We start from the raw sequence: 20,411 nt of genomic DNA, 5'->3' as shown, positions 1-20,411 counted from the left end.
GGTTGGCAAGAGATGGAGCTAACAGTGGCCGCTCACGCCGCTCCCGGGATTTGAACCTGGGACCTTTCGGTCTCCAGCTAGTGCTTTAACGCACTTTGCCACCGGGGCTCCATTCATGTTCTACTTCCCCCCAAAACCCTGCAGAGCTGGGCATGAGGTTGCCAGGCTTGTGTGTGTGTGTGTGTGTGTGTGTTTGTGTGATGATCCCTCTTGATGATCCCAGATGGACGCTTGGATGGAGCTCTCCTTTGGCGCCTGAGTGACCGTCCCCCCCCCACCCCATTCAGCCTGGGGCCCCCATTGTCCAATGTGCCTGCGGCCTGATCAGGAAGCCAGCCCAGAGCTGTGTTTGCAGACATCGCTGCCGGCCTGGCTTGGCTTCATTGCCAGAAGGGTCGGCCATGGAGTGGGCGGCTTCTGAGAAAGCAACACGGCACCCAGGCACCACGAGGGAAGCCCAGGGGATTGGAAAGAGCAGCAGCAGCAAGAGCAAGCACAGAAAGAAGCCCTCCCTGGGTTGCTGTGACCTTTTCAGGATGTCTGGCCATGTTCCAGCAGCATCCTCTCCTGACGTTTTGCCCGCACCTGTGGCTAACGGCATCCTCAGAGGTTCTATTGCCACCAAAGTGCATTTCTCCCTCCCTCTGGTTAGTCTTGACCCTGTGAAGGTCTCTTTGGGTCTTGGTCCAGTCCCGTGGGCATTGGGAGCCCCTTCCAGGGCCGGATTTGGTTGGAAATAGCCACCTTCTACAAGTCGATCTACAAGTTGTTTATGATTTGTTTTTATTGTTGAGTTTTATATTGCTTGTTGCCTGGGTTTGGCCCCATGTAAACCGCCCCGAGTCCCCTCGGGGAGATTGGGCAGGCTATAAAAATAAAATAATAATAATAATAATAATAATAATAATAATAATAATAATAATAATCTCTGAAGTAAGACTGCTACTTGGTTTGTGACTTGTAACTTCTGTCTTACTTCAGCAATAAATCCTTAGGAGCAGTTTCCCAGATGCAGGCACAAGGAGAGCGAAGGCTTAGGCATTAGAATCAGTTTGTTACCAGCAAGAGCTGGCTGCACCTGCTTCTGCTTTATAGCCCTGAGTTCCCCCACAGCTGCTAGGGCAGTTCCCAGTTACTCAGCTGCATTTCTGGCAGCTATTCTAGCTGAACAACGTCTCTGCTCTGTTTCCTTTCTCCTCTCCTGAAATGTAGGTACTTGCAAAATCTCCTCCTCAGATTCCAACTCCCCGTCAGATTCATGAACACTTTTCTGCTCCCCTTTCTCTTCTGAAGAAGAGGAATCCCTAACAGATATGCATCTTTTCCCTTAACTCTATGTTGTTTGAAGCTGTGGGAGGGAGTGCAGACCATGTGACCAGATCTGGGAATATTCATGCTAAGACTCTGATGCAAAAGCTAGTTTGCATCGAAAACAGTACAGAAGTCAGACAGAACAGTATGCAATTGTCAGTGTTAGTGGCTAGTAGCAGTGCTTGAGTAGTCTATTGAGTATGCCAATCATCTTTCTATATAAAATCGTTTCTCTATCCTGATAATTTTAACCTATGTTTATATCTCCATTTCCTTTTCACCTACGCTCTATATATATATATATATATATATATATATATTCTTCTATTTACTGCAATTAAGTAATCATAACAATAATAATAAAATTTTTAATTATTTTTTTCCAGAATAAGCATAGTTTAGTGTAGGTAATACACATAGTAAAATAGATACTCTAACTTGCAGTATTAAATCTGCTCTATTTGTGTCCCTTTTTTCATATCTATATATTAACCCTTCTTTTTCTCTTTTTTCCTTTCTTCTTTTCTTTTTTCCTCTTTATTACTATTGTATTATTATTGTATTATAAAAGAAATCTTAATAAAAAGTATTTTAAAAAAGTATGCTATTGAGTATGCTAGTAACTTTACTTGAGTGTGTTCTAATGTATTATATGTTTTATGATTTTATGTTTATATGTTTTAAATGTATTTATGTGATTGTATTTTATTGTGTATTGCTGGTATTGGTCCCCATGTGAGCCACCCTGGGTCCCTTCGGGGAGATGGGGTGGGATGTAAGAATAAAGTTGTAGTTGTAGTTGTTGTTGTGTAAAGTCAATGTCGGTATGCTGCAGTGCGAAATCAGTCTGTATTGGGTCAATGTTCAAGTCATGTATTAGACTGAAGAGAGTGTTAATCTGTATGCGACAAAGAAGAATCTGAAACAAAACACTTTAGAGAACTTGCTGCTTAAACTCTCAGCCAACAAGCAATGTGCCTGGATGCTGGATGCATGATGTTTGTAAATAAATCAACCATGTTGCTTTTAACGAAGACTACTTATTTTTCGTCTCTTGAGAGCGTGATTTAAAAGCAATACATTTTATGGGAGAAGAGATGTTTCTAGGCAACTGAAACCACACTTCTGAAGGCCTGCTCTCTATTTTGTGCTTTGGCATATCTTTGTTCCTAACAGTTCAGAGAGATAATAATATAATAATAATACTTTATTCTTATATCCCGCCCCATCTCCCCAAGGGGACTCGGGGAGGCTTACAAAGGGACCATGCCCAAACAATATAAAAATACAACAGTAAAAACAAATCAAAACACATCAAATAAATACATCAAGAAAAAGCAGGTATATCAGTCTAACAACCGAGAAACCTGAATTGCCTTGCATGGATAGTGGATATTTGATAAATTGTATTACTGTTTTATCTTTTTTATATTGTGATTTGTATTATGTTGCTTATACTTTGTCCTTATGTTGTTTTGGGCCGCTGCCCCATGTAAGCCGCCCCAAGTCCCCGCGGGGAGATGGTGGCGGGTATAAACAAAGTTATATTATTATTATTGTTATTTTATTGTATGACACAGCAAACAAGATAGACATGCTGGATTTCGTATGACAAAACCACAAGTCTAACATTCCCAAGTGTCTAGGACTGTGTGATGTATTTTTGGATGATACACACAGATCCCAGCAGGGTGGCCTTTTGCAGTTGACAGACCGTAATTTTGTCAATGTCTATTGTTTCCAAATGCCGGCTGAGATCTTTTGGCACGGCACCCAGTGTGCCCATCACCACCGGGACCACCTGCACTGGTTTCTGCCAGAGTCTTTGAAGTTCAATCTTGAAGTCCTGAGAGTGGATGAGTTTTTCCTGTTGTTTTTCGTCAACGCGACTGTCACCTGGGATGGCGACATCAATGATCCAAACCTTCTGATGATGATGATGATGATATTTACTACTAAGGAGAAGATTCACTGAAATGAGGTTTTAACTCTTCTGAGGAAGGTCACACTTGACAAAAGGGTGTGATTATTCCAAATAGTGTGAATGCCACTTGATCTCCAAAAGGGTCACACTTCCAAAAGGCTTTGGAGATTCCTGGTTTTCCAAAAGGTTGTGGTTTTCCAGAAGGTCATGCCTTTCCAAAGGATTCTGCTCCCTTTGGCCACTCCCAGGAGCCACGGGCATCTCTCTTTCTTTCTTTCTTTCTTTCTTTCTTTCGTGCCAAGTGGGCCTGGGCACCCTCTCGGCAGCTGCTGTCCCGTCCCCGTTGCTCACAGCATGCCATCGGTGGGCGAAGCCAATGTGGCCGAGGCCAAAGGGTCCCGGGAACGCGCTTGTGGGCCACGCAGGGCTGAATGGGCACCCGGAGCCCACCTGTCCCCTGAACCGCTGGCAATGCAGACCGCAGGCCAAGTGCTGCCATGAGTCACGGCTGCTGCTATTTGCAAGCCCAGCAGGCAGATGGGCTTTGTGGGCAGGAGGAGGGCATTCCTGGGCAGGGCACCGGGGCTGCAGCAGTGGGAGGGCCCCCCCCTCAAGGGACTGGGCCAAATGTGGGGGGGGGGGGCAACACCCGTGCTTGGATCCCTTCATGCCGGGAGCCAACTCTTCTATCATTCTCTTCTATCATTCTCTTCTATCATTCTCCTCCTCCTCCTCCTCCTCTCCTTCTTCACCAGTGGCTGGATGTTCATCTGTCGGGAGGGCTTGTGTGGTGCTTTCCTTCCTTCCTTTGTGCCTGGCAGAAGTGTGGCTGGACTGGATGGCCTCTAGGGCTCCCTTCCAAGTCTTCTATCCTCCTCCTCCTCCTCTTCCTCTTCTTCTCCTTCTTCACCAGTGGCTGGATGTTCATCTGTCGGGAGGGCTTGTGTGGTGCTTTCCTTCCTTCCTTCCTGCCTGGCAGAAGTGTGGCTGGACTGGATGGCCTCTGGGGGTCCCAAGTCGTCTATCCTCCTCCACTACTACTACTACTACTACTACTTCTTCTTCTTCTTCTTCTTCTTCCTCCTCTTCCTCTTCTTCTTCTTCTTCTTCTTCTTCCTCCTCCTCCTCCTCCTCCTCTCCTTCTTCACCAGTGGCTGGATGTTCATCTGTCGGGAGGGCTTGTGTGGTGCTTTCCTTCCTTCCTTCCTTCCTGCCTGGCCGAAGCGGGGCTGGGCTGGATGGCCTCTAGGGCTCCCTTCCAAGTCTTCTATCCTCCTCCTCCTCCTCTTCCTCTTCCTCTTCTTCTCCTTCTCCACCAGTGGCTGGATGTTCATCTGTCGGGAGGGCTTGTGTGGTGCTTTCCTTCCTTCCTTCCTGCCTGGCAGAAGCGGGGCTGGACTGGATGGCCTCTGGGGCTCCCTTCCAAGTCTTCTATCCTCCTCCTCCTCCTCCTCCTCTTCCTCTTCTTCTCCTTCTTCACCAGTGGCTGGATGTTCATCTGTCGGGAGGGCTTGTGTGGTGCTTTCCTTCCTTCCTTTGTGCCTGGCAGAAGTGTGGCTGGACTGGATGGCCTCTGGGGGCCCCAAGTCTTCTATCCTCCTCCACTACTACTACTACTTCTTCTTCTTCTTCCTCTTCCTCTTCCTCTTCTTCTCCTTCTCCACCAGTGGCTGGATGTTCATCTGTCGGGAGGGCTTGTGTGGTGCTTTCCTTCCTTCCTTCCTGCCTGGCAGAAGCGGGGCTGGACTGGATGGCCTCTAGGGCTCCCTTCCAAGTCTTCTATCCTCCTCCTCCTCCTCCTCCTCTTCCTCTTCTTCTCCTTCTTCACCAGTGGCTGGATGTTCATCTGTCGGGAGGGCTTGTGTGGTGCTTTCCTTCCTTCCTTCCTGCCTGGCAGAAGTGTGGCTGGACTGGATGGCCTCTGGGGGTCCCAAGTCGTCTATCCTCCTCCACTACTACTACTACTACTACTACTTCTTCTTCTTCTTCTTCTTCTTCCTCCTCTTCCTCTTCTTCTTCTTCTTCTTCTTCTTCCTCCTCCTCCTCCTCCTCCTCTCCTTCTTCACCAGTGGCTGGATGTTCATCTGTCGGGAGGGCTTGTGTGGTGCTTTCCTTCCTTCCTTCCTTCCTGCCTGGCCGAAGCGGGGCTGGGCTGGATGGCCTCTAGGGCTCCCTTCCAAGTCTTCTATCCTCCTCCTCCTCCTCTTCCTCTTCCTCTTCTTCTCCTTCTCCACCAGTGGCTGGATGTTCATCTGTCGGGAGGGCTTGTGTGGTGCTTTCCTTCCTTCCTTCCTGCCTGGCAGAAGCGGGGCTGGACTGGATGGCCTCTAGGGCTCCCTTCCAAGTCTTCTATCCTCCTCCTCCTCCTCTTCCTCTTCCTCTTCTTCTCCTTCTCCACCAGTGGCTGGATGTTCATCTGTCGGGAGGGCTTGTGTGGTGCTTTCCTTCCTTCCTTCCTGCCTGGCAGAAGCGGGGCTGGGCTGGATGGCCTCTAGGGCTCCCTTCCAAGTCTTCTATCCTCCTCCTCCTCCTCCTCCTCTTCCTCTTCTTCTCCTTCTTCACCAGTGGCTGGATGTTCATCTGTCGGGAGGGCTTGTGTGGTGCTTTCCTTCCTTCCTTCCTGCCTGGCAGAAGTGTGGCTGGACTGGATGGCCTCTGGGGGTCCCAAGTCGTCTATCCTCCTCCACTACTACTACTACTACTACTACTTCTTCTTCTTCTTCTTCTTCTTCCTCCTCTTCCTCTTCTTCTTCTTCTTCTTCTTCTTCCTCCTCCTCCTCCTCCTCTTCTTCTTCTTCACCAGTGGCTGGATGTTCATCTGTCGGGAGGGCTTGTGTGGTGCTTTCCTTCCTTCCTTCCTTCCTGCCTGGCCGAAGCGGGGCTGGGCTGGATGGCCTCTAGGGCTCCCTTCCAAGTCTTCTATCCTCCTCCTCCTCCTCTTCCTCTTCCTCTTCTTCTCCTTCTCCACCAGTGGCTGGATGTTCATCTGTCGGGAGGGCTTGTGTGGTGCTTTCCTTCCTTCCTTCCTGCCTGGCAGAAGCGGGGCTGGACTGGATGGCCTCTAGGGCTCCTTTCCAAGTCTTCTATCCTCCTCCTCCTCCTCCTCCTCTTCCTCTTCTTCTCCTTCTTCACCAGTGGCTGGATGTTCATCTGTCGGGAGGGCTTGTGTGGTGCTTTCCTTCCTTCCTTTGTGCCTGGCAGAAGTGTGGCTGGACTGGATGGCCTCTGGGGGCCCCAAGTCTTCTATCCTCCTCCACTACTACTACTACTTCTTCTTCTTCTTCCTCTTCCTCTTCCTCTTCTTCTCCTTCTCCACCAGTGGCTGGATGTTCATCTGTCGGGAGGGCTTGTGTGGTGCTTTCCTTCCTTCCTTCCTGCCTGGCAGAAGCGGGGCTGGACTGGATGGCCTCTAGGGCTCCCTTCCAAGTCTTCTATCCTCCTCCTCCTCCTCCTCCTCTTCCTCTTCTTCTCCTTCTTCACCAGTGGCTGGATGTTCATCTGTCGGGAGGGCTTGTGTGGTGCTTTCCTTCCTTCCTTTGTGCCTGGCAGAAGTGTGGCTGGACTGGATGGCCTCTGGGGGCCCCAAGTCTTCTATCCTCCTCCACTACTACTACTACTTCTTCTTCTTCTTCCTCTTCCTCTTCCTCTTCTTCTCCTTCTCCACCAGTGGCTGGATGTTCATCTGTCGGGAGGGCTTGTGTGGTGCTTTCCTTCCTTCCTTCCTGCCTGGCCGAAGCGGGGCTGGACTGGATGGCCTCTAGGGCTCCCTTCCAAGTCTTCTATCCTCCTCCTCCTCCTCCTCCTCTTCCTCTTCTTCTCCTTCTTCACCAGTGGCTGGATGTTCATCTGTCGGGAGGGCTTGTGTGGTGCTTTCCTTCCTTCCTTTGTGCCTGGCAGAAGTGTGGCTGGACTGGATGGCCTCTGGGGGCCCCAAGTCTTCTATCCTCCTCCACTACTACTACTACTTCTTCTTCTTCTTCCTCTTCTTCTTCTTCTTCTTCTCCTTCTTCACCAGTGGCTGGATGTTCATCTGTCGGGAGGGCTTGTGTGGTGCTTTCCTTCCTTCCTTCCTTCCTGCCTGGCCGAAGCGGGGCTGGACTGGATGGCCTCTAGGGCTCCCTTCCAAGTCTTCTATCCTCCTCCTCCTCCTCCTCCTCTTCCTCTTCTTCTCCTTCTTCACCAGTGGCTGGATGTTCATCTGTCGGGAGGGCTTGTGTGGTGCTTTCCTTCCTTCCTTCCTGCCTGGCCGAAGCAGGGCTGGACTGGATGGCCTCTGGGGGTCCCTTCCAAGTCTTCTATCCTCCTCCACTACTACTACTACTTCTTCTTCTTCTTCCTCTTCTTCTTCTTCTTCTTCTCCTTCTCCACCAGTGGCTGGATGTTCATCTGTCGGGAGGGCTTGTGTGGTGCTTTCCTTCCTTCCTTTGTGCCTGGCCGAAGCAGGGCTGGACTGGATGGCCTCTGGGGGCCCCAAGTCTTCTATCCTCCTCCACTACTACTACTACTTCTTCTTCTTCTTCCTCTTCTTCTTCTTCTTCTTCTCCTTCTTCACCAGTGGCTGGATGTTCATCTGTCGGGAGGGCTTGTGTGGTGCTTTCCTTCCTTCCTTCCTGCCTGGCCGAAGCGGGGCTGGACTGGATGGCCTCTAGGGCTCCCTTCCAAGTCTTCTATCCTCCTCCTCCTCCTCCTCCTCTTCCTCTTCTTCTCCTTCTTCACCAGTGGCTGGATGTTCATCTGTCGGGAGGGCTTGTGTGGTGCTTTCCTTCCTTCCTTCCTGCCTGGCCGAAGCAGGGCTGGACTGGATGGCCTCTGGGGGTCCCTTCCAAGTCTTCTATCCTCCTCCACTACTACTACTTCTTCTTCTTCTTCTTCCTCTTCTTCTTCTTCTTCTTCTCCTTCTTCACCAGTGGCTGGATGTTCATCTGTCGGGAGGGCTTGTGTGGTGCTTTCCTTCCTTCCTTCCTTCCTGCCTGGCCGAAGCGGGGCTGGACTGGATGGCCTCTAGGGCTCCCTTCCAAGTCTTCTATCCTCCTCCTCCTCCTCCTCCTCTTCCTCTTCTTCTCCTTCTTCACCAGTGGCTGGATGTTCATCTGTCGGGAGGGCTTGTGTGGTGCTTTCCTTCCTTCCTTCCTGCCTGGCCGAAGCGGGGCTGGACTGGATGGCCTCTGGGGGTCCCTTTCTCTCCCGGGAAGGGGGAGGCGGGGCTCCTTCTTCCTCCCTTCGGCTTCTTCTTCTTCTTCTTCTCCTGGGAAAAGCACCCCCCCCCCCCAAACCGGGAGAGAGAGAGAGAGCCGGCCAGGTGCGCGCGCAGGAGGGGAGGGGAGGGAGGGGGCGTCGGGGGCGCGCGTGGGAGGGAGGGAGGGGGGGGCGGCTGCGTCAGAGCGGAGAGAGAGAGAGAGAGAGAGAGAGCGAGCGAGAGAGCGAGGATGCGCCGGGAATCCGAATCGGCGGCGCCGGGTCTGGCTGCGTCTTCTTCCTTCTCGCCTTCCTTCCTGGGAGGGGGCCGCCAGGTGAGCAACAGCCAAGCCCTCCCCCCCCCTCTTTTCTGGAGGACCCTTTTTTGGAAGACCCCGAGCCTTCTCCCTGCGCGGGGCGTTTGGAGGGTCTTTCCCGCCTCGGTCTCCCCCACTCTGCCCCCTCTTCTCTTGCCCCCTCCCCTTCCAAGACCGATCAGCCATAAAGGGGTCTTGGGGGGGGGGGGCGATGGGGGTCTTTCTCTCCGGACGGGGCAGCTTGGCTCGATGGCTTGAGCCGCCCGCACAGCCCGCCTCCCCATCTGGCCGGGATGGATGGGACCTTGCCGAACTACGTCTCCCAGGGTCCCACTGCGTGGAGCAGCCCTTCCCAGGCCCCATCTACACTGGCATGCCAAATCCAGATCATCCTCTTTGAGCATGGGAGTGTAGACTCCTATAATCCGGTTCAAAAGCAGATCATAATGTGGACTATGTGATTGGATAATCTGGATTATATGGCAGGGCAGAAGGGACCCCTTGGCACAGAAAGCGCCACTTTGATCCCAAACCCATGGCTAATCAAGCCAATGAACCTTTGGTGGACTACAGGTCCCATCAGCCCTCGAAGCCAAAGGGGGTCTTGATCAAGGGGTGGGGGTCCTGAGTAGCTAGAGCTGCCCCCCAACAACATCTGGGGAGCCAGCCCCCCAATACACGCAAGCAGACATGCAGACAGATGTGTGCCTGGGGTTCTTGTGTGTTTTCCAGGCTGTCTGGCCATAGTCCAGAAGTAGCATTCTCTCCTGATGTTTCGCCCAGGGGTTTCTATGTGTCTTCCGGGCTGTCTGGCCATGGTCCAGAAGTAGCATTCTCTCCTGATGTTTCGCCCAGGGGTTTCTGTGTGTCTTCCGGGCTGTCTGGCCATGGTCCAGAAGTAGCATTCTCTCCTGATGTTTCGCCCAGGGGTTTCTGTGTGTCTTCCGGGCTGTCTGGCCATGTTCCAGAAGTAGCATTCTCTCCTGACGTTTCGCCCAGGGGTTCCTGTGTGTCTTCCGGGGGTATCTGGCCGTGTTCCAGAAGTAGCATTCTCTCCTGACGTTTCGCCCAGGGGTTCCTGTGTGTCTTCCGGGGGTATCTGGCCGTGTTCCAGAAGTAGCATTCTCTCCTGACGTTTCGCCCAGGGGTTCCTGTGTGTCTTCCGGGGGTATCTGGCCGTGTTCCAGAAGTAGCATTCTCTCCTGACGTTTCGCCCAGGGGTTCCTGTGTGTCTTCCGGGGGTATCTGGCCGTGTTCCAGAAGTAGCATTCTCTCCTGACATTTCGCCCAGGGGTTCCCGTGTGTCTTCCAGGCTGTCTGGGCATGGTCCAGAAGTAGCATTCTCTCCCGATGTTTCGCCCAGGGGTTCCCGTGTGTCTTCCAGGCTGTCTGGGCATGGTCCAGAAGTAGCATTCTCTCCCGATGTTTCGCCCAGGGGTTCCTGTGTGTCTGACATAGCTGCCTGGCCATGGTCCAGAAGTAGCATTCTCTCCTGACGTTTCGCCCAGGGGTTTCTGTGTGTCTTCCGGGCTGTCTGGCCATGGTCCAGAAGTAGCATTCTCTCCTGACGTTTCGCCCAGGGGTTTCTATGTGTCTTCCGGGCTGTCTGGCCATGGTCCAGAAGTAGCATTCTCTCCTGACGTTTCGCCCAGGGGTTTCTGTGTGTCTTCCGGGCTGTCTGGCCATGGTCCAGAAATAGCATTCTCTCCTGACGTTTCGCCCAGGGGTTTCTGTGTGTCTTCCGGGGGTATCTGGCCGTGTTCCAGAAGTAGCATTCTCTCCTGACATTTCGCCCAGGGGTTCCCGTGTGTCTTCCAGGCTGTCTGGGCATGGTCCAGAAGTAGCATTCTCTCCCGATGTTTCGCCCAGGGGTTCCTGTGTGTCTGACATAGCTGTCTGGCCATGGTCCAGAAGTAGCATTCTCTCCTGATGTTTCGCCCAGGGGTTTCTGTGTGTCTTCCGGGCTGTCTGGCCATGGTCCAGAAGTAGCATTCTCTCCCGATGTTTCGCCCAGGGGTTCCTGTGTGTCTGACATAGCTGTCTGGCCATGGTCCAGAAGTAGCATTCTCTCCCGATGTTTCGCCCAGGGGTTTCTGTGTGTCTTCCGGGCTGTCTGGCCATGTTCCAGAAGTAGCATTCTCCCCTGACGTTCCCCCCACATCTCTGGCAGGCATCCCCAGAGGTTGTGAGGTAGATGATGCTTGCCTTTCTGTCTGTCTCTCTGCACGAATGCCTTCTGGGCCTCGGTGTGAGAAAGGCCAGCATCCCTCAGCACCGTCCAAAAGAGCCAAAGAAGACCTTAAGATCATGATGGGAGGGAGGGGGCTAGTAGGGTGTATTTAGATGCTGTTTTATGTTTTAATATGTTAATGGTTTAAAATTGTATTTCTATTTTATGTTTTTTTATTTGCTTTGTATAATGAGGCATTGAAGTTCTGCCTAAATGTATGTCGTATGCCGCTTCTGAGTCCCCTACGGGGTGAGAAGAGCGGGATAGAAATGCAGTTAATAATAATAAGAAGAAGAATAAGAATAAGAATAAGAATATAAATACTGTAAATAATAATAATCCCTGGCAACAAGGGGCACCCGGTTGGGGTTCAAGCCCCCCTCCGATCATGCAAAGTGGTTCAATTGGGGAGGGGGTGGGTGTCCTTAATGGGAAGACCCCTTCCGCCCCAGCAAGGGAGATCTAGGCGCATCTACACTGCAGAAGGAAGGAAGGAAGGAAGGAATGCGCGTTGGCACCACTTTTCAGAGCTGTGGCTCAATGTCTGGAGATGTCCTCTGGCACTCTCCGGCAGACAAGGCTGGGTGGGGACCTTGCAAAACTATTCCTCCTCCGTGGAGAGGGTCCCAGGGGCAGAGAAGGGTCTCCTTCCCGAAGCCCCTCTCGGACCCCGGTCCCATTCCTCATCAAGCGCATTAGGGTGGCGCACAAGGGTGCCGCATAAAATGGCCAAAGCAAGGCCTGCCTCTGGGGATTTGGGGGGGGGGGGACCCCTTCCTGTGGATGGCTGCAGGTCCATTGGATGTGAAAGACTGACCTGATTTGCGTTGCTGTGAGTTTCCCAGGCTGCCTGGCCATGTTCCAGAAGCATTCTCTCCTGACGTTTCGCCCACATCTCTGGCAGGCATCCTCAGAGGTTGTGAGGTCTGTTGTAAACAAGACAAGTGGGGTTTACAGATCTGTGGAAAGTCCAGGGTGGGAGAAAGAAAAACCCTTGTCTGTTGGGGGCAAGTGCAAATGTTGCAATTAATCACCTTGATTAGCAATGAAAAGCCTCGCAGCTTCAAGGCCTGGCTGATTCCTGCCTGGAGGGATCCTTTGTTGGGAGGTGCTAACACCTTCTCCCCAACAGACAGTTCTTTCTCCCATCCTGGACATTATTCCATTTATATGTGTGTGTGTGCATGTATATGTATAGTAGAGTCTCACTTACCCAAGCCTCGCTTATCCAAGCCTCTGGATTATCCAAGGCATTTTTGTAGTCAATGTTTTCAATACATCATGATATTTTGGTGCTAAATTCGTAAATGCAGTAATTACAACAAAACATTACTACGTATTGAACTATTTTTCTCTCAAATTTGTTGTATAACGTGATGTTTTGGTGCTTAATTTGTAAAATCATAACCTAATTTGATGTTTAATAGGCTTTTCCTTAATCCCTCCTTATTATCCAACATATTTGCTTATCCAATGTTCTGCCGGCCCATTTATGTTCGATAAGCGAGACTCTACTGTATATATGAATGTAATGTGCATAATTAGGACTGAGTTAACAACAAAACCACTGGGCCAAATCACACCAGATTTGGCCACAATACTCATCACTTTTCCAAGGAGTGACCTTGCAGCTTCGGAGCCTGACTGCTTCATACCTAAGAGATTCCATTGTTACCCAACTTCAGTATCATTGAATACCCTTGCAGCTCCAAAGACTGGCTGCTTCATACCTAGGGGAATCCTTTCTAGGCCATCTTGAATGCCATGAAGAAAACCCCACCTAGGACTATGCCACAGCAACGCGTGGCCGGGCACAGCTAGTGTGTGTGTGTGTATATATATATATATATATACACATATACACACACACACACACATATATACATACAGTAGTCTCACTTATCCAAGCTAAATGGGCCGGCAGAAGCTTGGATAAGCGAATATCTTGGATAATAAGGAGGGATTAAGGAAAAGCCTATTAAACATCAAATTAGGCACCAAAATATCATGTTATACAACAAATTTGACAGAAAAAGTAGTTCAATACGCAGCAATGTTATGTTGTAATTACTGTATTTATGAATTTAGCACCAAAATATCATGATATATTGAAAACATTGGCTACAAAAATGGCTTGGATTATCCAGAAGCTTGGCTAAGCGAGGCTTGGATAAGTGAGACTCTACTGTACATACATACATACATATACATACACCAGTTTCCTAGTTTCCAACAGACTTCACAACCTCTGAGGAGGCCTGCCATAGATGTGGGCGAAACATCAGGAGAGAATGCTTCTGGAACATGGCCATACAATCACAGCAACCCAGTGATCCCGGCCATGAAAGCCTTCGACAACTCTTTGACTCTATTTGGCGCACATTTGTTCAGGGATGATGACAACGATGACTCAATATTACCTCGCCATGGGTGCCAAATCCATGGACGTGGATTGTTGTTTATTGTTTATTCTTTCCATTGGATGCCAATTCCGGTGATGGGCTTAATGCAGGCATGGGCCAACTTCGGCCCCCCCTCCAGGCGTTTTGGACTACAACTCCCACAATTCCTAGCCACCAGTAGGCTGTTAAGAATTGTGGGAGTTGTGGTCCAAAACACCTGACTGATTTAATGCCATGAATGTTGTGTGTCCACAACCTTGACCTTAAAGGCAGTTCTGGGGGTTGCCGTGAACTCCTTGGGGGTCAGTTTGGCCATTGGCTGGCCGAAGGCGGTTGCCTCAGGCCGCAGGTGTTGACTGTCCTTAAAAAGGTTGCAGAGGATTAACTTCTTCATTGTTCTTGCTGTTGTTGTTTTGTTTTGTGTGTGTGTTGTTTTTTTGGGAAGGAAGGATAAATATCTGTGGGGTTTTCTACCTTGTGACCTGGGGATAAGGATAGTTGGTGTCATCTGGAGCAGTGGTGGCAATGTAGAAGGGGCACAGAACCAGAATCTTTGATTTTCGAAGGGAACCCCAAAGGTCATCTAGTCCAGCCCCATTCTGACAAAGCTAAAGCTTCCAATCTCTTATCTGGAGCTTCCTCGAGGCAGCAGCCCACATTCCACTTCTGAAAACCTCTTGCATCTGAGAGGTTTAGGGTGGGATTTGGATGTCCCGGGTCACATTCTTGTCTCATGAGCCGCAGAAACAAGCTCCCTCCTTGTTCTACGAGATCCCTTCAAAGGCGTAGAGATAAAGATAGCCGTTGAGATACCTCCCAGGCTTCCCTTCTCCAGCAAAACACGCACAACAGGCCACCCAATTCAGTCATTCCCCAAAACCTTTGGCCGTTTTGGACACGTTCCCTCTTGTCCGTTGCTTCCTTGAGTTGTTTTGCCCAGAACTGGACGCAGGGGTGTATTTGGTGCCCAAAAACGGACACAGGGTCATCATCCCAGGAGAGACCTTCTGGAGAGTGACCTTCTTCCATCCAGACCAGGCGTGGGAACACTTTTGGACTTCAACTCCCACCATTCCTAACAGCCTCCATCCGGCCCTTTTCTTTTCCTCATGTCTAGATCAGTGTTTCTCAACATGGGGGTCGGGACCCCTAAAGGGGTCTCAAGGGGGTATCAGAGGGGTCATCAAAGACCATCAGAAAACACATTAATTCACAGTGCTCTCTGGAGATAGATGAACTACATCTCCCCTAAATCACTGTCAATTCCTTCCAAATCCTTCCAGAATTTTCTGTTGGAAATGAGAATTCTGTGTGCCAAGTTTGGTTCAATTCTACCATTGGTGCAGTTCAGAATGCTCTTTGGTTGTAGGTGAACTATAAATCCCAGCAACTACAACTCCCAAATGTCAAGGTCTATTATTCCCAAACTCCACCAGTGTTCATATTTGGACATATTGAGTATTCATGCCAAGTTTGGTCAACATCCATCAATGTTTGAGTCCACAGTGCTCTCTGGATTAAGGTGAACTATAACTCCCAAACTCAGGGTCAATGCCACCAAACCCTTCTAGTATTTCCTGTTGGTCGTGGGATTTCTGTGTGCCAAGTTTGGTTCAGTTCCATCATTGGTGGAGTGCAGGATGCTCTTTGATTGTAGGTGAACTATAAATCCCAGCAACTATAACTCCCAATGGCAAAATCAATCCCCCTTAACCCCACCAGTATTCAAATTTGGGCATATCAGGTATTTGTGCCAAATTTAGTCCAGTGAATGAAAACACATCCTGCATATCAGATATTTACATTATGATTCATAACAGGAGCAAAATGACAGTTACGAAGTCGCAATGAAAATGGGACTCTCTGCCTCGGAGGCCAGTGGAAGCTCCTTCCTTGGAAGCTTTTAAACAGAGGCTGGATGGCCATCTGTTGGGGATGGTTTGATTGTGCTTTTCCTGCAGAGCAGGAGGTTGGACTAGATGTCCTTTAGAGGTCTCTTCCAACTCTATTATTCTATGATTCTCTGACAAAATAGAAGCCCCCAGTGGCACAGCGGATTAAACTGCTGAGCTGCTGAACTTGCTGACTGAAAGGTCGGAGGTTCAAATCCGGGGAGCGGGGTGAGCTCCCGCTGTTAGCCCCAGCTTCTGCCAACCTAGAAGTTCGAAAACATGCAAATGTGAGTAGATCAATAGGTACTGCTTTGGCAGGAAGGTAATGACGTTTCATGATCACATGACCTTGGAGGTGTCTGTGGACAACACCGGCTCTTGGGCTTAGAAATGGAGATGAACACAGATGGACATGACTAGGCTTCATATCAGGGAAAACCCTTTACCTTACCTTACGGCATACAGTAATGCAATACTGTACATTTCTCCCTGTTGGAATTCAGTTTGTGAGTGTGGGCCAATCCGCTCTCTCATCTGTGAAGGTCATTTTGGACCCTGACCAAAATGAGCCATCCCTCCCAGTTTGGCCCCATCTGCACATTTAATAAGCATGCCTTCTTTCCCATTGGTAACGATCCCTAATAGCCCCCAAAGGCCCAGTAGAAGACCCCCTGCATGGGCCCCAAATAGTGGCACGCTCTGCATTTGCTTCCGTTCCTGCAGTTGCTCCAAGCCCTGCATAAAATAGGGCCAGAGTGTAATAATAATAATAATAATAATAAATATCTGGGCATACTACAGCTGGACAACATCAAGCATGAACATGTGAAGACTGTGGTCAGCAAAGAATACACACAAAGGGTCAGAAAAATTCTCAAAAGCAAGCTCAATGGAGGCAACACCATCACGGCCATAAACACCTGGGCCATACCTGTCATAAGATATACTGCTGGCATTATAAACTGGACACAGGTGGAACTGGACAATTTGGACAGAAAAGCAAGAAAACTCATGACCATTCATCATTCCCTGCACCCTCGCAGTGATGTTGACCAGCTGTATCTGCCTAGAAGATCAGGGGGCAGAGGACTCTTGCAAGTAAAACAAGCAGTCAAAGAAGAAGAACATGCCCTGGCAGAAGATGGAAAGCAAAGTGAAGAACCTGCTTTGATTGAAGTCAAAAATCAGAAACTCCTCAAAGCACAGCAGACAAAGAATCAGTACAAGAAAACTGCACTACAAACTGGAGCTGACAGCTGGCACAACAAAACATTGCATGGAAAGTTCCTTGACAAAATTGAAGGAAAAGCTGACAAGGAGAAGACCTGGCTCTGGCTCACGAATGGGACCCTGAAGAAGGAGACAGAAGGCCTGATCCTTGCAGCCCAGGAGCAAGACATCAGGACAAAGGCCATTAATAATAATAATAATAATAATAATAATAATAATAATAGAAGACCTGGCTCTGGCTCACGAATGGGACCCTGAAGAAGGAGACAGAAGGCCTGATCCTTGCAGCCCAGGAGCAAGACATCAGGACAAAGGCAATTAATAATAATAATAATAATAATAATAATAATAGAAGACCTGGCTCTGGCTCACGAATGGGACCCTGAAGAAGGAGACAGAAGGCCTGATCCTTGCAGCCCAGGAGCAAGACATCAGGACAAATAATAAAAATAATAATAATAATAATAATAGAAGACCTGGCTCTGGCTCACGAATGGGACCCTGAAGAAGGAGACAGAAGGCCTGATCCTTGCAGCCCAGGAGCAAGACATCAGGACAAAGGCAATTAATAATAATAATAATAATAATAATAATAATAATAATAATAATAGAAGACCTGGCTCTGGCTCACGAATGGGACCCTGAAGAAGGAGACAGAAGGCCTGATCCTTGCAGCCCAGGAGCAAGACATCAGAACAAAGGCAATTAATAATAATAATAATAATAATAATAATAAGGAGAAGACCTGGCTCTGGCTCACGAATGGGACCCTGAAGAAGGAGACAGAAGGCCTGATCCTTGCAGCCCAGGAGCAAGACATCAGGACAAATAATAAAAATAATAATAATAATAATAATAGAAGACCTGGCTCTGGCTCACGAATGGGACCCTGAAGAAGGAGACAGAAGGCCTGATCCTTGCAGCCCAGGAGCAAGACATCAGAACAAAGGCAATTAATAATAATAATAATAATAATAATAATAATAATAATAAGGAGAAGACCTGGCTCTGGCTCACGAATGGGACCCTGAAGAAGGAGACAGAAGGCCTGATCCTTGCAGCCCAGGAGCAAGACATCAGGACAAATAATAAAAATAAAAATAATAATAATAATAGAAGACCTGGCTCTGGCTCACGAATGGGACCCTGAAGAAGGAGACAGAAGGCCTGATCCTTGCAGCCCAGGAGCAAGACATCAGGACAAAGGCAATTAATAATAATAATAATAATAATAATAATAATAATAATAATAATAATAGAAGACCTGGCTCTGGCTCACGAATGGGACCCTGAAGAAGGAGACAGAAGGCCTGATCCTTGCAGCCCAGGAGCAAGACATCAGGACAAATAATAATAATAATAATAATAATAATAATAATAATAATAATAATAAGGAGAAGACCTGGCTCTGGCTCACGAATGGGACCCTGAAGAAGGAGACAGAAGGCCTGATCCTTGCAGCCCAGGAGCAAGACATCAGAACAAATTAAATCCAAGGCCAAGATTGAAAAATCAACTGATGACCCAAAATGCAGACTGTGCAAGGAAGCTGACGAAACCATGGATCATATGCTTAGCTGCTGTAAGAAAATCGCACAGACAGACTACAAACAGAGGCACAACTGTGTGGCCCAAATGATCCATTGGAACTTATGCCTCAAGTACCACCTTCCCAGCAGCAAAGAACTGGTGGGATCACAAACCTGCAAAAGTATTGGAAAATGAGCACGCAAAGATACGGTGGGACTTCCGAATGCAGACTGACAAAGTTCTGGAACACAACACACCAGACATCACAGTTGTGGAAAAGAACAAGGTTTGGATCATTGATGTTGCCATCCCAGGTGACAGTCGCATAGATGAAAAACAACAGGAAAAACTCAGCCGCTCTCAGGACCTCAAGATTGAACTTCAAAGACTCTGGCAGAAACCAGTGCAGGTGGTCCCGGTGGTGATGGGCACATTGGGTGCCGTGCCAAAAGATCTCAGCCGGCATTTGGAAACAATAGACATTGACAAAATTACGATCTGTCAACTGCAAAAGGCCACCCAACTGGGATCTGCACACATCATCCGAAAATACATCACACAGTCCTAGACACTTGGGAAGTGTTCGACTTGTGGTTTTGTGAAATGAAATCCAGCATGTCTATCTTGTTTGCTGTGTCATACAACATCGTTGTGTCAATAATAATAATATAATAATAATAATAATTTATTTTTATACCCCGCTTCCATCTCCCCGAAGGGACTCGGGACGACTTACATGGGACGAATCCCAGATAAAACAATAAAACATAGAGAAACATCAAAACGCAACACGGTTATTAAAATCAACATTCCAAAACAAAACAAAAGAAATAATCATGTTAAAAGCATATTAAAAAGTGTTGCTTGCTTCCCCCTCCAGATTCTCCCCACGTCCCTTTCCCAGCCACACCATTAAGACTAACCGGTTTTTTATGTCGGCATGGCTGCTTTTATCCGTAAGTGTTTGTGCTAAAATAAAAACCAATTAGGGTGCATCTGCACTGTGGGATGAATGCGGTTTGACCCCACTTGAACTGCCATGTTCCAATGCTATTGAATCAAGGGAGTTGCAGTTCCACAAGGCCATTAGCCTTCTTTGCTGAATAGGGCTGGTGCCTCACCAAACTACAACTCCCAGTATTGCATAACATGGAGCCCAGTCAGTGAAAGTGGGGTCAAACTACATTATTTCTACAGTGTAGATGCACTTAAGAGGAGCCCCTGGTGGCGCAGTGTGTTAGAGCGCTGAGCTGCTGAACTTGCAGACTGAAAGATCCCAGGTTCAAATCCCGGGAGCGGAGCAAGCACCCGCTGTTAGCTCCAGCTTCTGCCAACCTAGCAGTTGGAAAACATGCCAATGTGAGTAGATCAATAGGTACTGCTCCGGCAGGAAGGTAACGGCGCTCCATGCAGTCATGCTGGCCACATGACCATGGAGGAGTCTACGGACAACGCCGGCTCGTTGGCTTAGAAATGGAGATGAGCACCAACCCCGAGAGTTGGACACGACTGGACTTAACATCAGGGGAAACCTTGACCTTTACTTTTAGATGCACCTGAAACTATAACTCCCATGCTCCTCTAGCATTGAGAAATGGGATTTAACGTGGGGTCAGACTGCATTATTTCTACAGTGTAGATGCTTTTACTTACTTACTTCTAGAGGAGGCTAAAGGCCTTGTGAAACTATAACTCCCATGCTCCTCTAGCATTGAGAAATGGGATTTAACTTGGGGTCAGACTGCATTATTTCTACAGTGTAGATGCTTTTACTTACTTACTTCTAGAGGAGGCTAAAGGCCTTGTGAAACTATAACTCCCATGCTCCTCTAGCATTGAGAAATGGGATTTAACTTGGGGTCAGACTGCATTATTTCTACAGTGTAGATGCTTTTACTTACTTAATTCTAGAGGAGGCTAAAGGCCTTGTGAAACTATAACTCCCATGCTCCTCTAGCATTGAGAAATGGGATTTAACGTGGGGTCAGACTGCATTATTTCTACAGTGTAGATGCTTTTACTTACTTACTTCTAGAGGAGGCTAAAGGCCTTGTGAAACTATAACTCCCATGCTCCTCTAGCATTGAGAAATGGGATTTAACGTGGGGTCAGACTGCATTATTTCTACAGTGTAGATGCTTTTACTTACTTACTTCTAGAGGAGGCTAAAGGCCTTGTGAAACTATAACTCCCATGCTGCTCTAGCATTGAGAAATGGGATTTAACGTGGGGTCAGACTGCATTATTTCTACAGTGTAGATGCTTTTACTTACTTACTTCTAGAGGAGGCTAAAGGCCTTGTGAAACTATACCTCCCATGCTGCTCTAACATTGAGAAATGGGATTTAACATGGGGTCAGACTGCATTATTTCTACAGTGTAGATGCTTTTACTTACTTA

General features: G+C 48.5%; 1 protein-coding gene across 2 annotated transcripts in view; it reads left to right on the top strand.

Annotated features, from left to right (window-relative positions):
* Nucleotides 1–8,378: 8,378 nt before the first annotated feature.
* The window catches only part of prrt4 (proline rich transmembrane protein 4), a 65,399-nt gene continuing 53,366 nt past the window's right edge, over nucleotides 8,379–20,411 (top strand). The window contains exon 1 of one of the 2 annotated variants that reach the window (XM_062983460.1): nucleotides 8,379–8,534. In XM_062983460.1, the coding sequence (XP_062839530.1) occupies nucleotides 8,394–8,534 (141 nt within the window). In that variant the 5' untranslated portion in view covers nucleotides 8,379–8,393. Of the gene's footprint in view, nucleotides 8,535–8,607; nucleotides 8,746–20,411 lie in introns of those variants that run through there. The other variant, XM_062983461.1, reaches the window with a different exon arrangement.

The sequence above is a fragment of the Anolis carolinensis genome, chromosome 5 (genome assembly GCF_035594765.1).
Source record: "Anolis carolinensis isolate JA03-04 chromosome 5, rAnoCar3.1.pri, whole genome shotgun sequence".
In the NCBI taxonomy this organism is placed as follows: Eukaryota; Metazoa; Chordata; class Lepidosauria; order Squamata; family Dactyloidae; genus Anolis; species Anolis carolinensis.
The sequence above is the reverse complement of the archived record's forward strand: the minus strand, read 5'-3'. Positions and strand labels throughout refer to the sequence as shown.